The 24148-nt window shown below is 41.1% G+C and overlaps 1 protein-coding gene across 3 annotated transcripts in view; it reads left to right on the plus strand.

Annotated features, from left to right (window-relative positions):
* LOC6635455 (titin homolog) overlaps nt 1-7072 on the plus strand; it is a 30957-nt gene extending 23885 nt beyond the window's left edge. For all 3 annotated transcript variants that reach the window (XM_032439961.2, XM_015169093.3, XM_070208127.1), the window contains exons 46-47: nt 5081-6266; nt 6332-7072. In XM_032439961.2, the coding sequence (XP_032295852.2) occupies nt 5081-6266; nt 6332-6899 (1754 nt within the window). In that variant the 3' untranslated portion in view covers nt 6900-7072. The remainder of the gene's footprint in view (nt 1-5080; nt 6267-6331) is intronic.
* Nucleotides 7073-24148: the final 17076 nt, after the last annotated feature.

Here is a 24148-nt window from a genome sequence, read left to right on the forward strand (position 1 = left end):
TCGAAACGTCATATCTCCGCGCGGAGTTCTGTCGTTTCGAAACGTCATATCTCCGCGCGGAGTTCTGTCATTTCGAAACGTCATATCTCCGCGGGGAGTTCTGTCGTTTCGAAACGTCATATCCCCGCGGGGAGTTATTACCCGAGATATTAAAAAAAATCATCGAAAAAGTTTCGATTTTCGCACCGACCTCGATTTTGAAAAAAAACGTGATGTAACCCCATGCCATTTTGTCGATTTGGGTCAAGATTTTGGATTTCCTTTTTTTGATGCCAATCGATAGAACTGATCCTTACGATATCGTGGAAGGTCATATCTCCGCGGGGAGTTATGTCGTTTCGAAACGTCATATCTCCGCGCGGAGTTCTGTCGTTTCGAAACGTCATATCTCCGCGCGGAGTTATGTCGTTTCGAAACGTCATATCTCCGCGCGGAGTTCTGTCGTTTCGAAACGTCATATCTCCGCGCGGAGTTCTGTCGTTTCGAAACGTCATATCTCCGCGCGGAGTTCTGTCGTTTCGAAACGTCATATATCCGCGCGGAGTTCTGTCGTTTCGAAACGTCATATCTCCGCGCGGAGTTCTGTCATTTCGAAACGTCATATCTCCGCGGGGAGTTCTGTCGTTTCGAAACGTCATATCCCCGCGGGGAGTTATTACCCGAGATATTAAAAAAAATCATCGAAAAAGTTTCGATTTTCGCACCGACCTCGATTTTGAAAAAAAAAACGTGATGTAACCCCATGCCATTTTGTCGATTTGGGTCAAGATTTTGGATTTCCTCTTTTTGATGTCAATCGATAGATCTGATCCTTACGATATCGTGGAAGGTCATATCTCCGCGGGGAGTTATGTCGTTTCGAAACGTCATATCTCCACGCGGAGTTCTGTCGTTTCGAAACGTCATATCTCCGCGCGGAGTTCTGTCGTTTCGAAACGTCATATCTCCGCGCGGAGTTCTGTCGTTTCGAAACGTCATATCTCCGCGCGGAGTTCTGTCGTTTCGAAACGTCATATCTCCACGCGGACCTATTACCCGAGATATTAAAAAAATCATCGAAAAAGTTTCGATTTTCGCACCGACCTCGATTTTGAAAAAAAACGTTATGTAACCCCATGCCATTTTGTCGATTTGGGTCAAGATTTTGGATTTCCTCCTTTTGATGCCAATCGATAGAACTGATCCTTACGATATCGTGGAAGGTCATATCTCCGCGGGGAGTTATGTCGTTTCGAAACGTCATATCTCCGCGCGGAGTTCTGTCGTTTCGAAACGTCATATCTCCGCGCGGAGTTCTGTCGTTTCGAAACGTCATATCTCCGCGCGGAGTTCTGTCGTTTCGAAACGTCATATATCCGCGCGGAGTTCTGTCGTTTCGAAACGTCATATCTCCGCGCGGAGTTCTGTCGTTTCGAAACGTCATATCTCCGCGCGGAGTTCTGTCGTTTCGAAACGTCATATATCCGCGCGGAGTTCTGTCGTTTCGAAACGTCATATCTCCGCGCGGAGTTCTGTCGTTTCGAAACGTCATATATCCGCGCGGAGTTCTGTCGTTTCGAAACGTCATATCTCCGCGCGGAGTTCTGTCGTTTCGAAACGTCATATCTCCGCGCGGAGTTCTGTCGTTTCGAAACGTCATATATCCGCGCGGAGTTCTGTCGTTTCGAAACGTCATATCTCCGCGCGGAGTTCTGTCGTTTCGAAACGTCATATCTCCGCGCGGAGTTCTGTCGTTTCGAAACGTCATATCTCCGCGCGGAGTTCTGTCGTTTCGAAACGTCATATATCCGCGCGGAGTTCTGTCGTTTCGAAACGTCATATCTCCGCGCGGAGTTCTGTCGTTTCGAAACGTCATATATCCGCGCGGAGCTCTGTCGTTTCGAAACGTCATATCTCCGCGCGGAGTTCTGTCGTTTCGAAACGTCATATCTCCGCGCGGAGTTCTGTCGTTTCGAAACGTCATATCTCCGCGCGGAGTTCTGTCGTTTCGAAACGTCATATCTTCACGCGGAGTTCTGTCGTTTCGAAACGTCATATCTCCGCGCGGAGTTCTGTCATTTCGAAACGTCATATCTCCGCGGGGAGTTCTGTCGTTTCGAAACGTCATATCCCCGCGGGGAGTTATTACCCGAGATATTAAAAAAAATCATCGAAAAAGTTTCGATTTTCGCACCGACCTCGATTTTGAAAAAAAACGTGATGTAACCCCATGCCATTTTGTCGATTTGGGTCAAGATTTTGGATTTCCTCCTTTTGATGCCAATCGATAGATCTGATCCTTACGATATCGTGGAAGGTCATATCTCCGCGGGGAGTTATGTCGTTTCGAAACGTCATATCTCCACGCGGAGTTCTGTCGTTTCGAAACGTCATATCTCCGCGCGGAGTTCTGTCGTTTCGAAACGTCATATCTCCGCGCGGAGTTCTGTCGTTTCGAAACGTCATATCTCCGCGCGGAGTTCTGTCGTTTCGAAACGTCATATCTCCACGCGGACCTATTACCCGAGATATTAAAAAAATCATCGAAAAAGTTTCGATTTTCGCACCGACCTCGATTTTGAAAAAAAACGTTATGTAACCCCATGCCATTTTGTCGATTTGGGTCAAGATTTTGGATTTCCTTCTTTTGATGCCAATCGATAGAACTGATCCTTACGATATCGTGGAAGGTCATATCTCCGCGGGGAGTTATGTCGTTTCGAAACGTCATATCTCCGCGCGGAGTTCTGTCGTTTCGAAACGTCATATCTCCGCGCGGAGTTCTGTCGTTTCGAAACGTCATATCTCCGCGCGGAGTTCTGTCGTTTCGAAACGTCATATCTCCGCGCGGAGTTCTGTCGTTTCGAAACGTCATATCTCCGCGCGGAGTTCTGTCGTTTCGAAACGTCATATTTCCGCGCGGAGTTCTGTCGTTTCGAAACGTCATATCTCCGCGCGGAGTTCTGTCGTTTCGAAACGTCATATCTCCGCGCGGAGTTCTGTCGTTTCGAAACGTCATATCTCCGCGCGGAGTTCTGTCGTTTCGAAACGTCATATCTCCGCGCGGAGTTCTGTCGTTTCGAAACGTCATATCTCCGCGCGGAGTTCTGTCGTTTCGAAACGTCATATCTCCGCGCGGAGTTCTGTCGTTTCGAAACGTCATATTTCTGCGCGGAGTTCTGTCGTTTCGAAACGTCATATTTCCGCGCGGAGTTCTGTCGTTTCGAAACGTCATATCTCCGCGCGGAGTTCTGTCGTTTCGAAACGTCATATCTCCGCGCGGAGTTCTGTCGTTTCGAAACGTCATATCTCCGCGCTGAGTTCTGTCGTTTCGAAACGTCATATATCCGCGCGGAGTTCTGTCGTTTCGAAACGTCATATCTCCGCGCAGAGTTCTGTCGTTTCGAAACGTCATATCTCCGCGGGGAGTTCTGTCGTTTCGAAACGTCATATCTCCGCGGGGAGTTCTATCGTTTCGAAACGTCATATCTCCACGCGGAGCTATTACCCGAGATATTAAAAAAAATCATCGAAAAAGTTTCGATTTTCGCACCGACCTCGATTTTGAAAAAAAACGTGATGTAACCCCATGCCATTTTGTCGATTTGGGTAAAAATTTTGGATTTCCTTTTTTTGATGCCAATCGATAGAACTGATCCTTACGATATCGTGGAGGGTCATATCTCCGCGGGGAGTTCTGTCGTTTCGAAACGTCATATCTCCGCGGGGAGTTCTATCGTTTCGAAACGTCATATCTCCACGCGGAGCTATTACCCGAGATATTAAAAAAAATCATCGAAAAAGTTTCGATTTTCGCACCGACCTCGATTTTGAAAAAAAACGGGATGTAACCCCATGCCATTTTGTCGATTTGGGTCAAGATTTTGGATTTCCTTTATTTGATGCCAATCGATAGAACTGATCCTTACGATATCGTGGAAGGTCATATCTCAGCGCGGAGTTCTGTCGTTTCGAAACGTCATATCTCCGCGCGGAGTTCTGTCGTTTCGAAACGTCATATCTCCGCGCGGAGTATCATATCTCCGCGCGGAGTTCTGTCGTTTCGAAACGTCATATCTCCGCGCGGAGTTCTGTCGTTTCGAAACGTCATATCTCCACGCGGAGCTATTACCCGAGATATTAAAAAAAATCATCGAAAAAGTTTCGATTTTCGCACTGACCTCGATTTTGAAAAAAAACGTGATGTAACCCCATGCCATTTTGTCGATTTGGCTCAAAATTTTGGACTTCCTTTTTTTTAGGCCAATCGATAGAACTGATCCTTACCATATCGTGGAAGGTCATATGGCTTGGCAATTACCCAAGATATCAAAAAAAATCATCGAAAATGTTTAGATTTTCGCACCGAATTTGAAAAAAATCGTGTTTGTGCATGTATACAGATATTCTTAAAGATGCTGCTCTATTCATTTGCGCAGTTGCATATAACTTTGTTTTATTTTTTTAACCGATTTTTATGAAATTTTCTACATTATATCTTTTTGTATCATAGAATATTTGTGTATACTGAAAAAATCAATTGCACTAAAATTTTGGCTTATATTGGTTGGCAATAAAAGTTGGGTTATTAAATTGATTATAGCTCTGGGGTGGTAGCGCAGATGTGGCGATGGGTATAAAATGGAAGATACTTGACAAATATATAATATTTTAGAAGCAACATATCATGTTTCGTGACTCTTGCTCTTATTATTTACCAAAATTGCCCATAAACAGGATATCGATATCGATTTTTATCGATTGCTTGGAAACTGAGTAAGTTATCGATTATCGGAAACAAACTGTGCAGGCACTAGGAGCACCTACATCTAAAATTTCAAGTCTCAAGCTCTAATAGGTTCTGATATCCTTGCGTTCATATATACGGACAGATAGACAGACGGACTTGGCTTTATCGACTTGGCAATTGATGCTGATTAAGTATACATTATATCCCTTTTACCATATTTAGTGGGTTTAGGGTAAAATATATTTTTTTTATTACAAATCGAAGAGATGAGAGAGTTGGGTGAATTGTGGGTGTTTTGGGTAATATGTTATATGTATTAAATTTGAACCTATTAAATTTGATCTTTGCTAGCGGAAAAAACAATGCACCAGCGCATCCTGAAGCATTTATGCAACAACATGAAAGCGGAGCCGGAAGAAGAGGGCTTCGAGTATAGCTTTGATGGCATCGATCCCCAAGCAGATCAAATCACAGAGAGCGAGGTGAAGCGCTGCATCAGCGCACGGGATAAGTTTCTCTTAAAGATACAGCAGCTGAGTCGTCGAATGCCGCCAAATACTGTGGATAAGATCATTGCGGATCTGGGCGGCCCCAGCGAGGTGGCCGAGCTGACAAAACGTCGCGGTCGGGTGGTCAAAACAGGCGATCTCTTTTACAAGTACGAGCTGCGCGGCGATACGGAAGCAAATATGGATATGCTCAACTATGCCGAAAGGCAGGCATTTATGGATGATAGAAAGAAGGTGGCCATCATCTCGGAAGCAGCCTCGTCTGGCATATCCCTGCATAGCGATCAGAGTGTGGCCAATCAACGGCAACGTGTGTACATCAGTCTCGAGCTGCCGTGGGACGCTGAGCGTGCCATACAACAGTTCGGTTGCACGAAACGCACTAACCAGAAAAACGAACCAGAATACGTAATCGTTATTTCGGATGTGGCCGCAGAGCTGCATCAGGCGAACATGGTGGCCATGGAACTGAAGAACTTGGGCGCGATAGACAGCAATCCACCGGAGGGGGATCCTTTCGGTCGGGATCAATCGTTGTTCAACCTCAACAACAGCATCGGCAGTAGCGCTCTGGACAGCGTGCTGCAGCAGATTACGGGCAAGAAGCCGCTGGAAGCAGCACTCGTTCCCGATTTCTATAAGGGTGACTTCAGCCTCGACTGCTCCGAGGCTCTGGCTGGAGTTGGCATGCTCCATGTGGGCCTCAACAGCATTGGCCAGAGAAGCTATGTCGTGAACAATGGCAGCAATCACATACCCACATTCCTGAATCGATTGCTGGGCTGCCGCCTCGAGGTGCAGACAGCTCTGTTCAAGTTTTTCCTCAGCAAGATGTACGCTCTGATGCTGCAGGTGAAGCGCACGCGTCACTTAAACATGGGCATCACTGACCTGGATGTACATGGAGCCGTTGTCACGGTGACCAAGCTCATCACCTTTAGGCGCACATATGTCTCGGGCACTGCGAGCACGGAACTGCACACCGTTGAGGTGGAGCGTGGCCTTTCCTTTGATGCGGCTCTGACGGAGTAAGTCAATCAATCAATCAATCAATCACTTTGTAACTAATCCACGTATACTCTTGTCGCTCTAGGTTCAAGAAAAAACAGCGCCAAGCCCATGAGGGCTTCTATATACTGCAACAGAAGCGCAACAACAACAACTGCGCCATTTTGTGCTTGAATACCGAAACCGTTGAGGAGTCCACAGAAGAGCCAAGCGATCCGTCCAAAATCAATCTGGTAATCATACGACCTAATACAGGCGCTCAGGTGCGCACCGAGCCGCTCAGCTCCCTGCTGGGTCGCTATGTGAAGGCCTCTCCGAAGGCGGCCCAGCCATTCTGGGATATGCAGTTCAGCAAGTGCCTGCACATCTGCTCTCACATTTACTGGAGCTGCAAGTGCTCCTACGGCAAGCGGTGCGGTCTGGGTCTGCGCGTCCGATCCTATCACGTGCTGTCGGGTCTGCTGATATCCGTGTGGGAACGTGTCGCAAGCATCATCGAGAAGAACGGACGACAGATGCAGATGGTGCGCGTCAAAACGGAGTCCAGCAAAAGGATTGTCGGCATTCTGGTGCCAGAGTTTGCATACCGTCGCATCGTGGCCGATTTGTCCTGTGACGCGACAGTCGAGACCAAGGATTTCACTCGAGTCTAATGATCGAACATGTGTCATACGCATCCGTTCAGTTTTAGTTTAGGTTTAGAGTTTTCGGGTTCCTATGAACTCTATATAGAGTTTTTAGTTTGTTTATAACTTAACCATGATTTGTAATTTATACTTAGTTCTTCAAATAGTACTTTAGCTACTTTTAATAATTATTACTATTTTCTTATTATTATTTTCGTTGTTATTTGCATAAATAATAAAGCTTTAAATTCCTTTAAATAAAATGTATTTTTAATAGCGGAACAAGTAAGAGGTTCTAGTCAGGAGATCCCGACTAGGGGATACCCTAAAACCCTCTTCCAACATCAAATGCAAATATATATTCTATTTTAGAAGCTATATGTCAAGTTTGGTGACTAGCTCTTATTATTTAAAAATTTCGTTTCGAAACGACATAGCTCCGCACGGAGTTCTGTCGTTTCGAAACGCATATCTCCGCGGGGAGTTATGTCGTTTCGAAACGTCATATCTCCGCGGGGAGTTATGTCGTTTCGAAACGTCATATCTCCACGCGGAGCTATTACCCGAGATATTCAAAAAAATCATCGAAAGAGTTCCGATATTCGCACCGACCTTGATTTTGAAAGATAACGTGCCATTTTGTCGATTTGGGTCAAAATTTTGGACTTCCTTTTTTTGATGCCAATCGATAGAACTGATCCTTACGATATCGTGGAAGGTCATATCTCCGCGCGGAGTTTTTTCGTTTCGAAACGTCATATCTCCACACGGAGCTATTACCCGAGATATTAAAAAAATCATCGAAAAAGTTTCGATTTTCGCACCGACCTCGATTTTGAAAAAAATCGTAATGATTTGGAAGGTCATATCTCCGCGCGGAGTTATGTCGTTTCGAAACGTCATATCTCCGCGCGGAGCTTTGTCGTTTCGAAACGTCATATCTCCGCGCGGAGTTTTGTCGTTTCGAAACGTCATATATCCGCGCGGAGTTCTGTCGTTTCGAAACGTCATATCTCCGCGGGGAGTTATGTCGTTTCGAAACGTCATATCTCCGCGGGGAGTTATGTCGTTTCGAAACGTCATACCTCCACGCGGAGCTATTACCCGAGATATTCAAAAAAATCATCGAAAAAGTTCCGATATTCGCACCGACCTTGATTTTGAAAAAAATCGTAATGATTTGGAAGGTCATATCTCCGCGCGGAGTTATGTCGTTTCGAAACGTCATATCTCCGCGCGGAGTTTTGTCGTTTGGAACCGTCATATCTCCGCGCGGAGTTATGTCGTTTGGAACCGTCATATCTCCACGCGGAGCTATTACCCGAGATATTCAAAAAAATCATCGAAAAAGTTCCGATATTCGCACCGACCTTGATTTTGAAAAAAATCGTAATGATTTGGAAGGTCATATCTCCGCGCGGAGTTATGTCGTTTCGAAACGTCATATCTCCGCGCGGAGTTTTGTCGTTTGGAACCGTCATATCTCCGCGCGGAGTTATGTCGTTTCGAAACGTCATATCTCCGCGGGGAGTTATGTCGTTTCGAAACGTCATACCTCCACGCGGAGCTATTACCCGAGATATTCAAAAAAATCATCGAAAAAGTTCCGATATTCGCACCGACCTTGATTTTGAAAAAAATCGTAATGATTTGGAAGGTCATATCTCCGCGCGGAGTTATGTCGTTTCGAAACGTCATATCTCCGCGCGGAGTTTTGTCGTTTCGAAACGTCATATCTCCACGCGGAGTTATGTCGTTTCGAAACGTCATATCTCCGCGGGGAGTTATGTCGTTTCGAAACGTCATATCTCCACGCGGAGCTATTACCCGAGATATTAAAAAAATCATCGAAAAAGTTTCGATTTTCGCACCGACCTCGATTTTGAAAAAAAAGAGATGTAACCCCATGCCATTTTGTCGATTTGGCTCAAAATTTTGAACTTCCTTTTTTCGATGCCAATCGATAGAACTGATCCTTACGATATCGTGGAAGGTCATATCTCCGCGCGGAGTTTTGTCGTTTCGAAACGTCATATCTCCGCGCGGAGTTCTGTCGTTTCGAAGCGTCATATCTCCGCGCGGAGTTTTGTCGTTTCGAAACGTCATATCTCCACGCGTAGCTATTACCCGAGATATTAAAATAAATCATCGAAAAAGTTTCGATTTTCGATTTTCGCACCGACCTTGATTTTGAAAAAAATCGTAATGATTTGGAAGGTCATATCTCCGCGCGGAGTTATGTCGTTTCGAAACGTCATATCTCCGCGCGGAGTTTTGTCGTTTCGAAACGTCATATCTCCACGCGGAGCTATTACCCGAGATATTAAAAAAAAACCTTCGACAAAGTTTCGATTTTCGCACCGACCTTGATTTTGAAAGATAACGTGCCATTTTGTCGATTTGGCTCAAAATTTTGGATTCCTTTTGTTGATCCCAATCGATAGAACTGATCCTTACGATATCGTGGAAGGTCATATCTCCGCGGGGAGCTATGTCGTTTCGAAACGTCATATCTCCACGCGGAGAGAAACGTCATATCTCCGCGCGGAGTTCTGTCGTTTCGAAACGTCATATCTCCACGCGTAGCTATTACCCGAGATATTAAAATAAATCATCGAAAAAGTTTCGATTTTCGATTTTCGCACCGACCTTGATTTTGAAAAAAATCGTAATGATTTGGAAGGTCATATCTCCGCGCGGAGTTATGTCGTTTCGAAACGTCATATCTCAGCGCGGAGTTCTGTCGTTTCGAAACGTCATATCTCCGCACGGAGTTCTGTCGTTTCGAAACGTCATATCTCCGCGGGGAGTTATGTCGTTTCGAAACGTCATATCTCCACGCGGAGCTATTACCCGAGATATTCAAAAAAATCATCGAAAAAGTTCCGATATTCGCACCGACCTTGATTTTGAAAGATAACGTGCCATTTTATCGATTTGGGTCAAAATTTTGGACTTCCTTTTTTTGATGCCAATCGATAGAACTGATCCTTACGATATCGTGGAAGGTCATATGGCTTGGCTATTACCCAAGATATCAAAGAAAATCATCGAAAATGTTTAGATTTTCGCACCGATTTTGAAAAAAAATCGTGTTTGTGCATGTATACAGAAATTCTTAAAGATGCTGCTCTATTCATTTGCGCAGTTGCATATAACTTTGTTTTTTTTTTTCAACCGATTTTTATGAAATTTTCTACATTATATCTTTTTGTATCATAGAATATTTGTGTATACTGAAAAAATCAATTGCACTAAAATTTTGGCTTATATTGGTTGGCAATAAAAGTTGGGTTATTAAATTGATTATAGCTCTGGGGTGGTAGCGCAGATGTGGCGATGGGTATAAAATGGAAGATACTTGACAAATATATAATATTTTAGAAGCAACATATCATGTTTCGTGACTCTTGCTCTTATTATTTACCAAAATTTCCAAAAAACATACCCATTTTTAATGGGTTCAGGGTATAATAAGTGTCATAAACTAAGCTCAAGTTCCAGCAAAAAATACCTTTGTCGCTATATCATAGGTCCTATAACATATACGGATCGGTCGGCCAGGCAAAGTACATTTTCTAATATTGCGACCTTAAATTTACTTTAAAACATATTCAATAACTTTGGTTAGCCAACAAGTTTTCGCATTCAGGATTCTATACAATTTAATTTTCCCATTAACTTTTCGCTCTCGAAAATTTTCCACTTGATAAGAACGCACTTGTCGCTTGACCGCCAGGTGGCGCCCAACAGCATAATTACAAATTGAGCAATTGAATTTGTGTTTGAAAGGCACTTCTGGCTGGTGGGCGTGGCATGCGTCCACTGCCACAAATTAAGGCGATGCCGCTGTGTGCCGTTGCGCCCCATTAACGAGGGCGCACCATTGACTGTGCATATATATATATATATATTTATAAGTATTTATATACATATATATAGTGACATATCCATAGTCGCACCCACCCTTTAACATAACTTAGCACATAAGCATAAGCACAATTATAAACATTTCTAATATTGTAAACAAAGAGCCTGGTGATAACATCGACATTGGTCAAGATCAAACTGTCCCCCTTTGGTAGACATAAACAATTCACCCTAAATATCACGCCACTGTCAATGTTCCCATCAGAGTACTATCCCACGCATAATTGCTGACGCAGCTCAAACTTCACTCAATTTTGACTCAAACTCTCTCAAAGCGAAGTTTGCTAAGCGACCGCAACAGTTAGATAAATCAGTTCATATTCGGGAAGCAAATCTGAATGTACTCAACAAAAGTAGCCGTTAAGTGAAAATAATAAATTGAAATATATTTTTTTATAGTAACCTAACGTGTAAAACTTAATTGGCGCAGCCGGTAGGATACGTCGGGAAAAATTAAAGATCGCTAAAGGATAATTAATTCCCAGATCTAACGCACAATCGCGACCGAAAGTGTTGTCGGAGTGTAATAAAAATTTTCTCGAATACGTATCCGCACAAGAACCTTCGGGTCACTAGTAGCTTAATAATATTGACCCTTTGGGCAATAAAGCTACTACAGTTAATAACGACTGGCTTTGCATATCGTTTGATCCCTGCAATACGTTATTACTGAGTCTTTTTAAGACACACACACAAAAAAAAAAAAACATTTAACCAATAATCCATCACAAACTTTAACCTAAAATAAAAGTGCAAAATCAAAGAACAATAAAGTTCAAACCTACAAACTCAAAACTATTCAAAAAAAAGTGTATTACACCAAGATGACAATGGAATTATCAGAACAACACCTCAACCAGGCCCTTTCACAACTTAGACAGGTGCCAAGCTTTGACGGATCAACGGATCAACTAAACGCCTTCATTAAAAGGATAGATTACATCCTACACCTGTATCCAACCCGAGATGTTAGACAACATAGCATCTTATACGGAGCCATCGAATTGCAAGTCACAGGAGATGCTCAGAGAATATCACAAAGGACAGCAGCCAACACTTGGCAGGAGCTGAGAAACGCATTAATTGAAGAATACAAAGTGCAGACACCATTTGAAGAACTCCTTCGACGCTTATACAACACGAATTACCAAGGAAACGTCCGTAAGTTCATCGAGGAGCTCGAGAATAAATCTTTTGTTATATTAAATAAGTTAGCACTAGAAAATATACCTAGCAATACAACCCTTTATACAAATGCTATGAATAACACAATCAAAGATGTTATTACAAAAAAATTACCAGATAGGCTTTTCATGATGTTAGCCAGACACGACATTACGTCGACACAAAAACTAAAGCAAGTAGCTCAAAGAGAGGGATTATATGAAAATAGCGTTACTGAAAAACCTAAAAATAATAATGTTCAGGGAAATCCAAATAACAATCGTAGGAACATGGGAAATTATCAGCAAAATGCTAACCCAACCACCATTTCAAGTGGTTATTCCAACACGAATCAGAGTTATCACGCACAAAATAAACAGCATAATAAGTCCGAAGACAATCAGAAAGCTCACCACGAGTTCCAACAGAAATTAAGTCAAGGTAGATACCAAAATCCCTTAAACTACCAAAATCAGTCCCATTCACGCTTGAATGCACCAAACCCTCCGACTAAACGTCAAAGAGATAGTAACAGTGGGCAGATGAAAATGGATACATCCGAAAATTTTCATCAGCAAGCCTCGGAACAAACAGAAGAAATCCATTCATAAAATTGATTATGAATGACGAAGTTCTAAAATGTGTCATCGACACAGGTTCAACCATTAATCTAATGAAAACTAACCGCTTAAATTTTCCAGTTTACAACGAAACATTAAAGGTTCACACCATAAATGGTGTTATTGAATTAAAACAAAGTATACGATTAGGAGCAAGCAAAATTTGTCCGAGCAAACAAAAATTCTATATTCACGACTTCTCAGAGCATTATGATGTTCTGATTGGGAGAGAATACCTTGAGGCATGTCAAGCAAAAATAGACTATGCACAAGGATCCGTAACCTTAGGAGAATTTAACTTTTGTTTTAGATATAACGACGAAGAGGTCGAAGAGGACATGACCGCACAAGAGTGCCTTGATCCACCCTCAACAGAGGACAGACCATTTAACTTCGCTATTAATAATGAATTAATAGAAAACAATGAGTTTAGGCTAGAGCACCTAAACTCAGAAGAAAAAGAAAAAATAAAAAAAGTTTTACATGAATTTCGTGATATCCAGTACCATGAAGGTGACAATTTGACTTTCACTAGTACAATTAAACACAAAATTCTAACAAAACATGAGGACCCAATTTACAAGCGTCCATACAAATATCCTCAAATATACGATGAGGAAGTAAATAAACAAATAAGCGATATGATAAAACAAAATATCATACGTAAATCCAAATCCCCTTACTGCTCACCAGTAATAATCGTTCCAAAGAAAAACGATGCATCTGGAAAGCAAAAGTTCCGGTTAGTCATAGATTACCGCAATCTCAATGAACTAACTATTAATGATAAATACCCTATCCCGATCATGGATGAAATATTAGACAAACTTGGAAAATGTCAATATTTCACAACCATTGATCTAGCCAAAGGCTTCCACCAAATCCAAATGGATCCTGGTTCAATACCCAAGACCGCATTTTCGACTAAACATGGCCATTACGAGTACACTCGCATGCCATTTGGTCTTAAGAATGCACCTGCAACGTTCCAACGTTGTATGAACAATCTCTTAGAAGATTTAATTTTTAAAGATTGTCTGGTCTACTTAGACGACATTATTATTTTTTCCACTTCATTGGAGGAACACATTTTGTCGCTACAAAAGGTATTTAAGAAGCTTAGAGAAGCTAACTTAAAACTACAGTTGGATAAATGCGAGTTTATGAGAAAAGAAACTGAATTTCTCGGTCACATCATCACAACTGAGGGTATAAAACCAAATCCCAACAAGATACAAGCAATTGTCAAATTCCCAATTCCAAAAACCCCAAAAGAAATAAAATCATTTCTAGGATTATGTGGTTTCTATAGGAAATTTATACCAAATTTCGCTAATATAGTAAAACCATTAACACTTAAATTAAAAAAAGGAGCAAAAATCAATATAAAAGACAGAGACTACGAGCTAGCGTTTGAAAAGCTAAAAGTACTCATAACATCCGACCCAATTTTAATATACCCTAACTTCGAAAAACCATTTTCATTAACTACAGACGCGAGTAATATGGCAATAGGGGCCGTCCTTTCGCAAGAGCATAAGCCTATATGCTATGCAAGTAGAACTCTCAACGAGCATGAGTTAAATTATTCAACGATTGAAAAAGAATTATTAGCAATCGTTTGGGCCACTAAATACTTTAGGTCCTATCTCTTTGGTCGACAATTTCAAATCCTTAGTGATCACAGACCACTCGTCTGGTTAAATAATATGAAAGAACCTAACATGAAATTACAAAGGTGGAAGATCAAGCTAAATGAGTTTGATTTCCAAATTAAATACGTCCCAGGAAAAGAAAATTATGTGGCAGATGCTCTGTCCAGAATTCAATTAAACGAAAACTTCTTAGGCGAAGATACAATTAGCACAAGAGCAACAATACATAGTGCTCAAGAAGACAACAGTAACCATTTACAAATCACAGAAAGACCACTTAATTATTATAATCGACAAATAGAATTTGAAAAAGGAACCGAGAACGAAACAAAAGTTACGAATTACTTTCACAAAACCAACATAAAAATTACGTACAAAGACATGACTAATACGCATGCCAAAGAATTAATAAAAGAATACTTATGCACAAAGAAAAGTGTGCTATACTTCCACAACGAAGCAGATTTTCCAATTTTTCAAGAAGCCTACTTAGAAATAATAAGTCCGAATAATTCAACAAAGGCAATGAAAACTAGTACAAAATTAATAGACCTTCAAACATACGCAGAATTCAAAGAATTAATATTAAAAAAGCACAAAGAATTATTACATCCAGGAATTGAAAAAACTATCAATTGGTTCAAAGAAACCCACTATTTCCCAGATTATCAAAATCTAATTCAAAATCTAATAAATGAATGTGAGATTTGCAACATCGCAAAAACAGAACACAGAGATACAAAATTAACTTTCGAAATAACTCCGGAAATCGCTAATATCCGAGAAAAATATGTAATGGATTTTTACATAGTAGGAGATAAACAATTTTTATCTTGCATTGATATCTATTCAAAATTTGCATCATTAATAGAAATAAAAAGTAGAGACTGGCTAGAAACCAAACGAGCTATATTACAAGTGTTCAACCAAATGGGTAAACCCATCGAAATAAAGGCAGACAAAGACTCAGCTTTTATGTGCACAGCTTTACAATTATGGCTAAAATCAGAAGCAGTAAATATTAATATAACCACTAGTAAAAACGGTATATCCGACGTAGAACGATTTCATAAGACAGTTAACGAAAAACTAAGAATCATTAACAGCGACTCAGACGTCGAAAATAAACTTACAAAATTTGAAACTATACTCTACACGTACAATCATAAAACAAAGCACAAAACGACTAACAGAACACCAGCGGACATATTCATATATGCAGGTACACCAGAGTATGACACTCAAGCTAATAAAGAAAAACTAATAAATAACCTCAACAAAAACCGAAGAAACTTTTAACAATTTAATTGAACAAAGTAAAGAATTCAATAACCTTATACAAATCGAATACCTAGTAGAAAAATTAAACAGAGAAATAAACGGCTTAAAAATAGCCAAACGTAGCAAAAGAGGTTTAGTTAACATAGTAGGAACAGCATATAAATACTTATTTGGAACATTAAATCAAGAAGACAAAGCAGAAATTGAACAAAAAATAAGCAACTTAGCAGAAAACAGCGTTCAGGTTAACGAATTAAATTACATAATAGAAGCTATAAACAAAGGAATAGAAATCATGAACGAACTAGATCAAGAGAAACAAAAAGGAAAGAAATTAGATATCCTTATATTTAACTTACAACACTTTACAGAATATATAGAAGACATTGAGATGGGAATGCAGCTCACAAGATTAGGAATTTTTAACCCAAAATTACTAAAACATGACTATTTGTTGCATGTTAATTCTGAGAAATTGTTGAATACAAAAACTTCCACTTGGTTTAAATCAGATACAAACGAAATACTTATAATATCCCATATTCCTCGAGAAATAATAAAAAGCCCGGTATTCGAAATAATTCCATACCCGGATGAAAATAATAATATTTTGACAGAAATAGCTCATGAAAAATATTTTACCCAAGATAAAAAAGTTTATAGCAGAGAAACAAAAAAATTAATTAATAATGAATGTTTAACAGGAATTTTAAACCAAATAACATCAGAATGTAGTTATACTAAAATTTTGCAAAATTTTCAAATCAACTACATAGAACCAAATATAATTTTAACTTGGAATTTACCAAAAACTATATTAAACCATAATTGTATAAATAACGAAATAACAATAGAAGGAAACAATATAATAAAAATCTTTAATTGTTCATTGCAAATTAATGAAATTTCAATTTCAAACAATATGTTAGATTATACTCAAAGCATTTACGTAAGCAATGATGTTATAAAATTAGAACCACTTTCGTTTGTACAAACGAAACAAATTATAAATGCACATACAAAATTTAACAATGTATTCCAGATAATTACAATAACCATATTTGTAATCATATTAATAAGTTTAACACTGTATTTGACATATAAGTTCAAAAGCATACCTAAGAAATTAATTATAAAATATAAAAAACCCAAAGTAGAAGAAACACCTACAATAATAGGAGATATACCAATTCTAAAAGAAGAAAATGTTACACTATATCCAAACTTAAACACCTGAGGACAGGCACTTTTCTAATGGTTGGGGGAGTGACATATCCATAGTCGCACCCACCCTTTAACATAACTTAGCACATAAGCATAAGCACAATTATAAACATTTCTAATATTGTAAACAAAGAGCCTGGTGATAACATCGACATTGGTCAAGATCAAACTGTCCCCCTTTGGTAGACATAAACAATTCACCCTAAATATCACGCCACTGTCAATGTTCCCATCAGAGTACTATCCCACGCATAATTGCTGACGCAGCTCAAACTTCACTCAATTTTGACTCAAACTCTCTCAAAGCGAAGTTTGCTAAGCGACCGCAACAGTTAGATAAATCAGTTCATATTCGGGAAGCAAATCTGAATGTACTCAACAAAAGTAGCCGTTAAGTGAAAATAATAAATTGAAATATATTTTTTTATAGTAACCTAACGTGTAAAACTTAATTATATATATATATATATATGTTAAGTGCTTATAGAGACAAAGCCAAGCACGTTAAAATTCAGCCTTCATTTTCGAGTCAATAAGCAAAAGTGCCCACACCTTCCAACAACAGCAACAACAGCAACAACAGCAACAATGGCGCACGCCTCAAAAAGACAACACTGAGATTTTGGTTCGGGGCAGATTTTGTCTGTGTTGCGACTTTGTGCCATACACTTGCGTAGGGCATATTGATTTTGTCAACGCTTTTGTGTTCAACGCTCTAAGAGAGGCAGCTGCGATTCCATAAACATGTATCATGACTGCATTCCCCTTAAATAGTGAGCGGCAAAGGAAAAGAAGAAGCATAGTTTTTGCTGAAAGTGTGCAGCTGGCTTGCAATGGCAGCTTGTCGCTTGGTGCAGGGTATCACCTAGTCGGGCATACCTAGCTAGAGCACTTTACATGATTGTTATTCATTAGATCTCAATTAGCTCAACTGGACAGCCTTCGATTGAAACCTGTTGATCACATCAGAAAGGGTATCTTCACTTCGGCCTGCCGTACTTGATTTTTGTTGTCTTGTCTCTTTTTGTAGAAGCTGAATTGCTGTTGTTCGCGTCGTTGCCGCAGCTGCGATACAAGCGTTTTGGTCGATAGCCACGCCCACTATGTATCTCAACCTACCATCAATGCTGCTGCCCGCTTTTGTTGCGGTTTGTTGTGTGTATATTAATTTGTTATTAGATTTGTGTACTTAATATTAACATTGCATCTGCAAGAACAGATATTCCATCTGTATATAGAGAGGCATCGGACAGATACTTTTGTTTCCAATTTACCAGAAATCTTAGGAATGAGTTTGTATTTTGTACATTCTTCTTGGCGAAACAAGTAGGAAGTTCTAGTCGGAAGCCCCCGACTAGGGAATACTCTGAGGGTTCAGGGTTCCAACGCCAAATGCACCCGCTTGAAGTAATGATGATGAATTAAATGCATACAGGGTTCGAACTCGCAACTGACCACATTACTGAAGACTCTACTCAACAATCGACTTGGCTATTGATGCTGATCAAGAAAATATATATTTTTTTTGGGGTCGGAGATGCTTCCTTCTGCGTGTTACATACATTTGCAGAAATACATTATACCCTTTTAGACATTTTTAATGGGTTCAGGGTATTCAAATATTTGCTCAACATTTTGAGAATAGCTTTCGCTGGCAACGCAGCTGCGAGCAAAAAATACGATTTTCTTAACCTTCGCATAGTTTGTCTAGCTTAACAAATATGCTCATAAATAACTGAAATGCTTAAATAACTTAGAAAAAATACTGTTAAGCTAATAAAATAATGCTTGCGTGATAGCACAGCCTGGTCACACTGTTGCCACTGCTGAACGCAGCAAGTACAGTGAAAGCTCCATAAAGCGAACTCCAAATCATTTTGTTCAGCTAAGAAAAAGAAAAACTTTGGTTCTTCACTTTGCAATATATTCATAAATCTTTGATAAAAAAAAGTCTTCAAAAATAGTTGTAAAAAAATAAAAGCTTTACAGTTTTAAGGGTTAAGTACACAATTTCGGCAGGTAGAGCTCCATTTAAATAGCAGCCACGCCCACAGGCGTCCTTACCGTTCTTGAAGGAGTCCGGCAATCAGCAAGTTGCCTTGCAACGCATTTGCTGGGTAAACAGCGTATTCGATAGTCAGTAACACCCGCCTCTCAGCTGCTTAATTTGTGTTTTTTTGTTGCCTGTCAACTTTTGATGGCATTTGCAGACAAACCATTTCGAGGTACGCGCCACAAAAATAACAAACGCTGTTTTAATTATCCCCGTATCGGCTGTAAGAACATTTTCCAATCAATTTGCGTACATTGTGCGCCCTTTAAAAGAACTCGCGGCAGAGCCCAGAAACGACCAACGACCAGTCGCAGGTGAACTTCGCGTTTCAAAATAGACGCTTAAAATAATACAACTTCAATTAATGCCAGCCGAAACTTAAGGCAAAGCATTTTGCCGGAAAATGCCGAAACGAAACATTTTCAAATTCAAAATCAAGAACTTTTCAGGCAGATTTCAAGCTCGAGCCAAGCGATTTATCTAACCTTATTTGTCCTTTATTGGGTCTTAAATTTAGCACTCAATTACTGAATGCAAATATTTAAAATAATATTATTTCGTTTATACTTGTCAATTGTTGTTAGCAAGGCACACAAGCCGAGCCTCAAGGCAGAAAGTTGATTGAGAATCGTTAGTCGAACCAGCGACTATTTTTTTTTTCTGGCACTGGCTGCTCTGCTTTCAACAGGTACGATATGCAAAGCCCTGCTAAATCAAACTATTTATACACCATATTATATATATTTGCATAGCAGAAAAGTTTTGATGCTAGAAAAAACTCATTTAGTCAGCGATTTTTGCGTTGTTGCAGACCCTATCAGAGAAGAAGAGAGCGAGAGAGAGAGAGAGAGAGAGACGCCTCCGACGACCTACCTACGAGTAGAATTATCTAAATATCTCCTTCCCCTTCATTGTAAATTAGCCTTCATTGTAAATATCATACAAGTTAGATACTATGCAATCTTCCCTTATTTATGAGATCCGATCTGGCAAAATAAACTAAAAAAAAAAGAAATTACAAAAAAAGCTGCTTCTTTTCAAATCGAAATCGACTTGCTCTTAACCAGGTTAGGTTTAGCTTAGGCAAAATTGATAACTAAACTGGCTGACAAACACGTTTGGGCAAAAAAGCTGCTGGCGACAGAAAATACGCAGATAATTGCGCATAAATGCAACAATTAATTGCAGCACTCGAAATGCGCACGAGTTTTTCTTATTTCTTATATATATTTTATGAGTTTTTGCCTTTGATTTTTGTTTAGCTTATGTCGCGAGCAGCTGGAAATTTCATCAATTTTCTTGGCTTGGGCAATGCTGCGTATACGCAATACGGCCAAAGGCGCAGCCGCTGCCCGCTGCCCGTTGCCCGGGAAGTGTCTGAGCTTATCGGGGCACTTATCGGGCCCACAGACTCGAGCCGAGCTTAAGATTTGGAGCAATCAAATTGTAAATTGTGGCGCAACTGTTGACGGCTTATGTAAAATGCGACACGATTCGGCGACAAATCATACGAGGCATAAATAATTGTGCAGGCGGCGCGCCCCGCCTACCTACCCCTTGGGCCACGTTGTGCGACGCGCGCTGCAAACAAAACTTTTTGCAGCACAACGAATGTTACACACACTTTCCATGCTACTTTTTGAAAAATATATTACTATTATTATGCATTTTGATGTAAATATTGGATTGGATTTCATTTAAAATATATTTCAGTTTCAGTAAAAGCTAATATGTTACTAGATGCTACTTCGCTCTGCTCTGTTTATGATCGGCACTGTTGACGCGCTGCTCTGTTAAGGCGCTGCTCTGCTAAGGCGCTGCTCTGCTAAGGCGCAGCTCTGCTAGTCTCTGTTAGTCCCTGCTAGCATCATACTGTTATAACTAGTCATGTTCTGTTAGCGCTCTGATTGCAGTTGCTATAGAAAAACAGTCGCAAGCAGTTTCCTATTAACATAACATCTTTTAACAGCTATTTAATTTAACATACATGCTATTACAGTCATTTAACAGAGCCTAGCGATCATTTGATTGTAGTGCAATCAAAGAGTATTCAAAACAACTGTTGACATGTCAGGAAAGACTTGGTTTGTGAATTTGCGCGAGATTTTTGGCGACCTGATTGTTGATCTGGCTCTGCGGCTGTCTGCTCTGCTGGAGGCGGTCTTTGGGCGTTGTGCGAGCCATTCTCTAAAAGCTGTTGTTGTTGTTGTTGCCTTCCAACTGCGATTTAATTAAATTAGTTTTATTTATATTTGCATTTATAGCCACAATAATTTCGAATACCCATGTGGTTCTGGCTCCGCCCAGCCGCGGGCAGCCATACAAAAAAGGCAAAAATACGCAGAAAAAAAACCCCTTAAAACGTTGCTGATTGGGAATACATATACATATTTGGCCGGCGTCAGCAGCAGCTGTTTAATTGAGTTGCTTTATTAGTTTTTGCTGGCCCAAAGGCAGTTGGCCGAGAAGCCCGCGGCATGTGGTCCCAATGTGTCGGAATGTGCAATGCGAATGGAAATCCGGAGCTGAACCAGATGAGCCGCAGACAGCTCCAATTGAAGTTGTTGTTGTGCTTGTTGTCGCATTCCCGAATTGGCTGGGATTAACTTGAAGCTATCGCGTGGGGCGAGGATTAAGACGAGGCTTTCCGCTGCATAATAAAATAAGAACTTTAATTATGTGATTGGCATTACCCGGCCTTGCGCGGTCAAAGGTCTACAATTGCTTACTGCTTGCTGTCCCCCTCCCTGTTCAAGGACTTTTCTGGCGCATAGTTCATCATATTTGGGCAAATATGAACTCAATATGTTCAACAGGCACAGCTCAAGCAAGACACGCCCAAACACACACAAGCAGCCAGCATGGTTGGGCCTAAAGTGCCAGAGCGGGGCCTACGCTCACCTGGCCAGAGAAGCCAGCGGTTGGTTGTTGGGTTATCATCTGTGTTCCATAATTTATGAATCGATTTCGCTGCGGGTTTCCGCTGTGGCAACTCTGAAGCCGCAGGGGCCAGGATAAACGACGACGACGACGACGACAGCGACAGAGACTCACGATGAACGAGCCGTCGCAAATGATATCCTGCTTATGTATTCAATGAGTTTGCCTAAACACTCCAATGTCGCCGTCTACAGTCAAGGGTCGTTCCTCCAACCCAGCTCCCAACTCAACTATGCGACCCGTCGACTCGTCTATATGTATGCAATGTGCGTCTGTTGCGCCTGGCCCCAGCCACGGCTACGCTTGTGGCGCCCAGCGGAGGGGGCGGCGGCCAAAGTGTCTCTGGTGATTGTTGTTCCAACTAAAGCCGGCTAACTGTGATTGCGCCGTTAATTACTCATACGCAGCGCGGTCCGAACGCCATTAAAGCCGTCCACGCGTCTCATTAAAGTAAACCCAAAAAAAAAAAAAAAAAACAACAACAACAACATAAAAACTATCATGATTTGAAAAGGCCCAACCCAGACACGGGCACACCAAATGCAATTAAGGTACGACCCGTAACAGTTTTGGCCAAATTCGCGAGGCCACAGCAACAACAACAACAACAACAATAACATCGGCTAAAGGCAACAATTGACGCGGCCAACACCGTCGCTGCACATGAACATGGCCAACTGTTTTGTGCTCGGCTTATACCCTAACCGAAAAAATACCCTAACCGAATATTAGCAATCCAGAGATAGACATGACTATAAACAGGTGGAAAGGCGAGTAACGGGCTCTCCCCCTCATAATTAAAGACAAATAGTTGTGAATAAAAACTCAAATTGAATTCAAATAGGTTTGGTTCAAATCAGGGTTGCCAGCCCAAAAAAAAAAAACATTTGCTGGTTCAGTTCAAGGGCTGCCTCAGTTGCACATAAATATAAACTTCTCTTTTAATTGTTGAAGAAAATAAAAACATATTTTACGATACATAAAAAAGAAAGCAGAGCTTTAAAGGGCCGTGAAATTAATTTAATATTAAAGAAAAGTCTTCACGGGGAGTTGCTCCCTAAACTTTGGGCGCAGTGCGGCAACTCTGGCCAACTAACAAAAGACACGCTTGGTGGAAGAGCGAGTGTTCGGGTTCGCAGCTTTGTCGTGTGCAATTCCCAACAAGTTAATGCTTCGAATAGGCGACAAGGCAATCCTGGCAATCCTGGCAATCCTAGAGTCGATGGCAAAGTCTGCTGAACTGTCTGGTTTTATTTGTGCAGCTGCTGTGAAGGCAAGCAACTGTCAACTGCTTAGCCCAAATATGTTGATGCTTTAACAAAATATATATATATATCAAGGTATTTGTATATGTAGAGTATCAAAATGTTGTCTTGCTGCCGGCTGCTTTTCTGTGCTGTCAGCCAAAAAGTTGCACTGGCTAAGCTGACAAACGCGCTGGCAAAAGAGTGGGGCAAGTGGCAAGTGGCAAGTGGCAAGTTGCAAGTTTGGTCAGCAGCAGCCAGTGGTTGCCATTGTTAATGTTGTTGCAAGCGTTGTTGTGGCTGCTGCTGCTGCTGCTGCTTTGGCAGCTCGCCTGGTCGCCCCTGTTGGCCGGATCGCTTCCAGGCCACTTCACTTTATTTACCGTTCGCCTGAGCGTTAAGTGCGAAAACAGCGCCAGCAGCGATGCCGGCGCAACGAGCTGCACTCGTTTTTTATGGCCAGTTTATTGAAAAAACCCGCCAGCCGGGCAGCCGTACAGCCGGGCAGCCGGGCAACCCAGCAACCCATAGACGCATTCAGCCAAGCATTTGAGTCCGGCGGGCAGCGGGTCGGGTTCAGGTGATAAAACTAAAACGTTGCGTAAGGCGATGCCCGCCAAATGGCCAGTGGCCGAGGCACTTGCACTTGTTTGTGTTTCTTTTTTCATGCCACAATTGGCGGCGTCTCCCAATCGGGAGCTAGTCGTTGGCGGCGTCTCCTTTTCTCCATTTACAAGCGCTGCCAAAGGAAGTGGCCGCAAGTGCAGGGAAGTGCATCGTCAGCGTGAAGCATGCGGAAATCTAACAGCATTCACTTGTGGGCGCTGGCATGGGCGTGGCATGGCATGGTAGGTGTGGCTGCTGCACAGCTAAACGCTGAATGCGTTGCACTTGCCACAAATCAACAATCCATTTGATAAGCGAGCCAATCAAACAGACAGAAACACAAATTGATTTCAATCGGTAAGGGAAAATTATAAAATAATATTAATAATAATAATAAGAAATATAATAATAATACTAACAGTATGGCTAGTGGCTCTCAAACTGTTAGCCGAAGACAGTGACCTTCAAACGGTGACCAAAATATGTTGATTTAGCCAAAAACTAGATAATCAGCAACTTATTTGGTCCATCTACATACGTACAGTATGTATCTATGCGA

This window comes from Drosophila virilis, chromosome X (assembly GCF_030788295.1).
Source record: "Drosophila virilis strain 15010-1051.87 chromosome X, Dvir_AGI_RSII-ME, whole genome shotgun sequence".
In the NCBI taxonomy this organism is placed as follows: Eukaryota; Metazoa; Arthropoda; class Insecta; order Diptera; family Drosophilidae; genus Drosophila; species Drosophila virilis.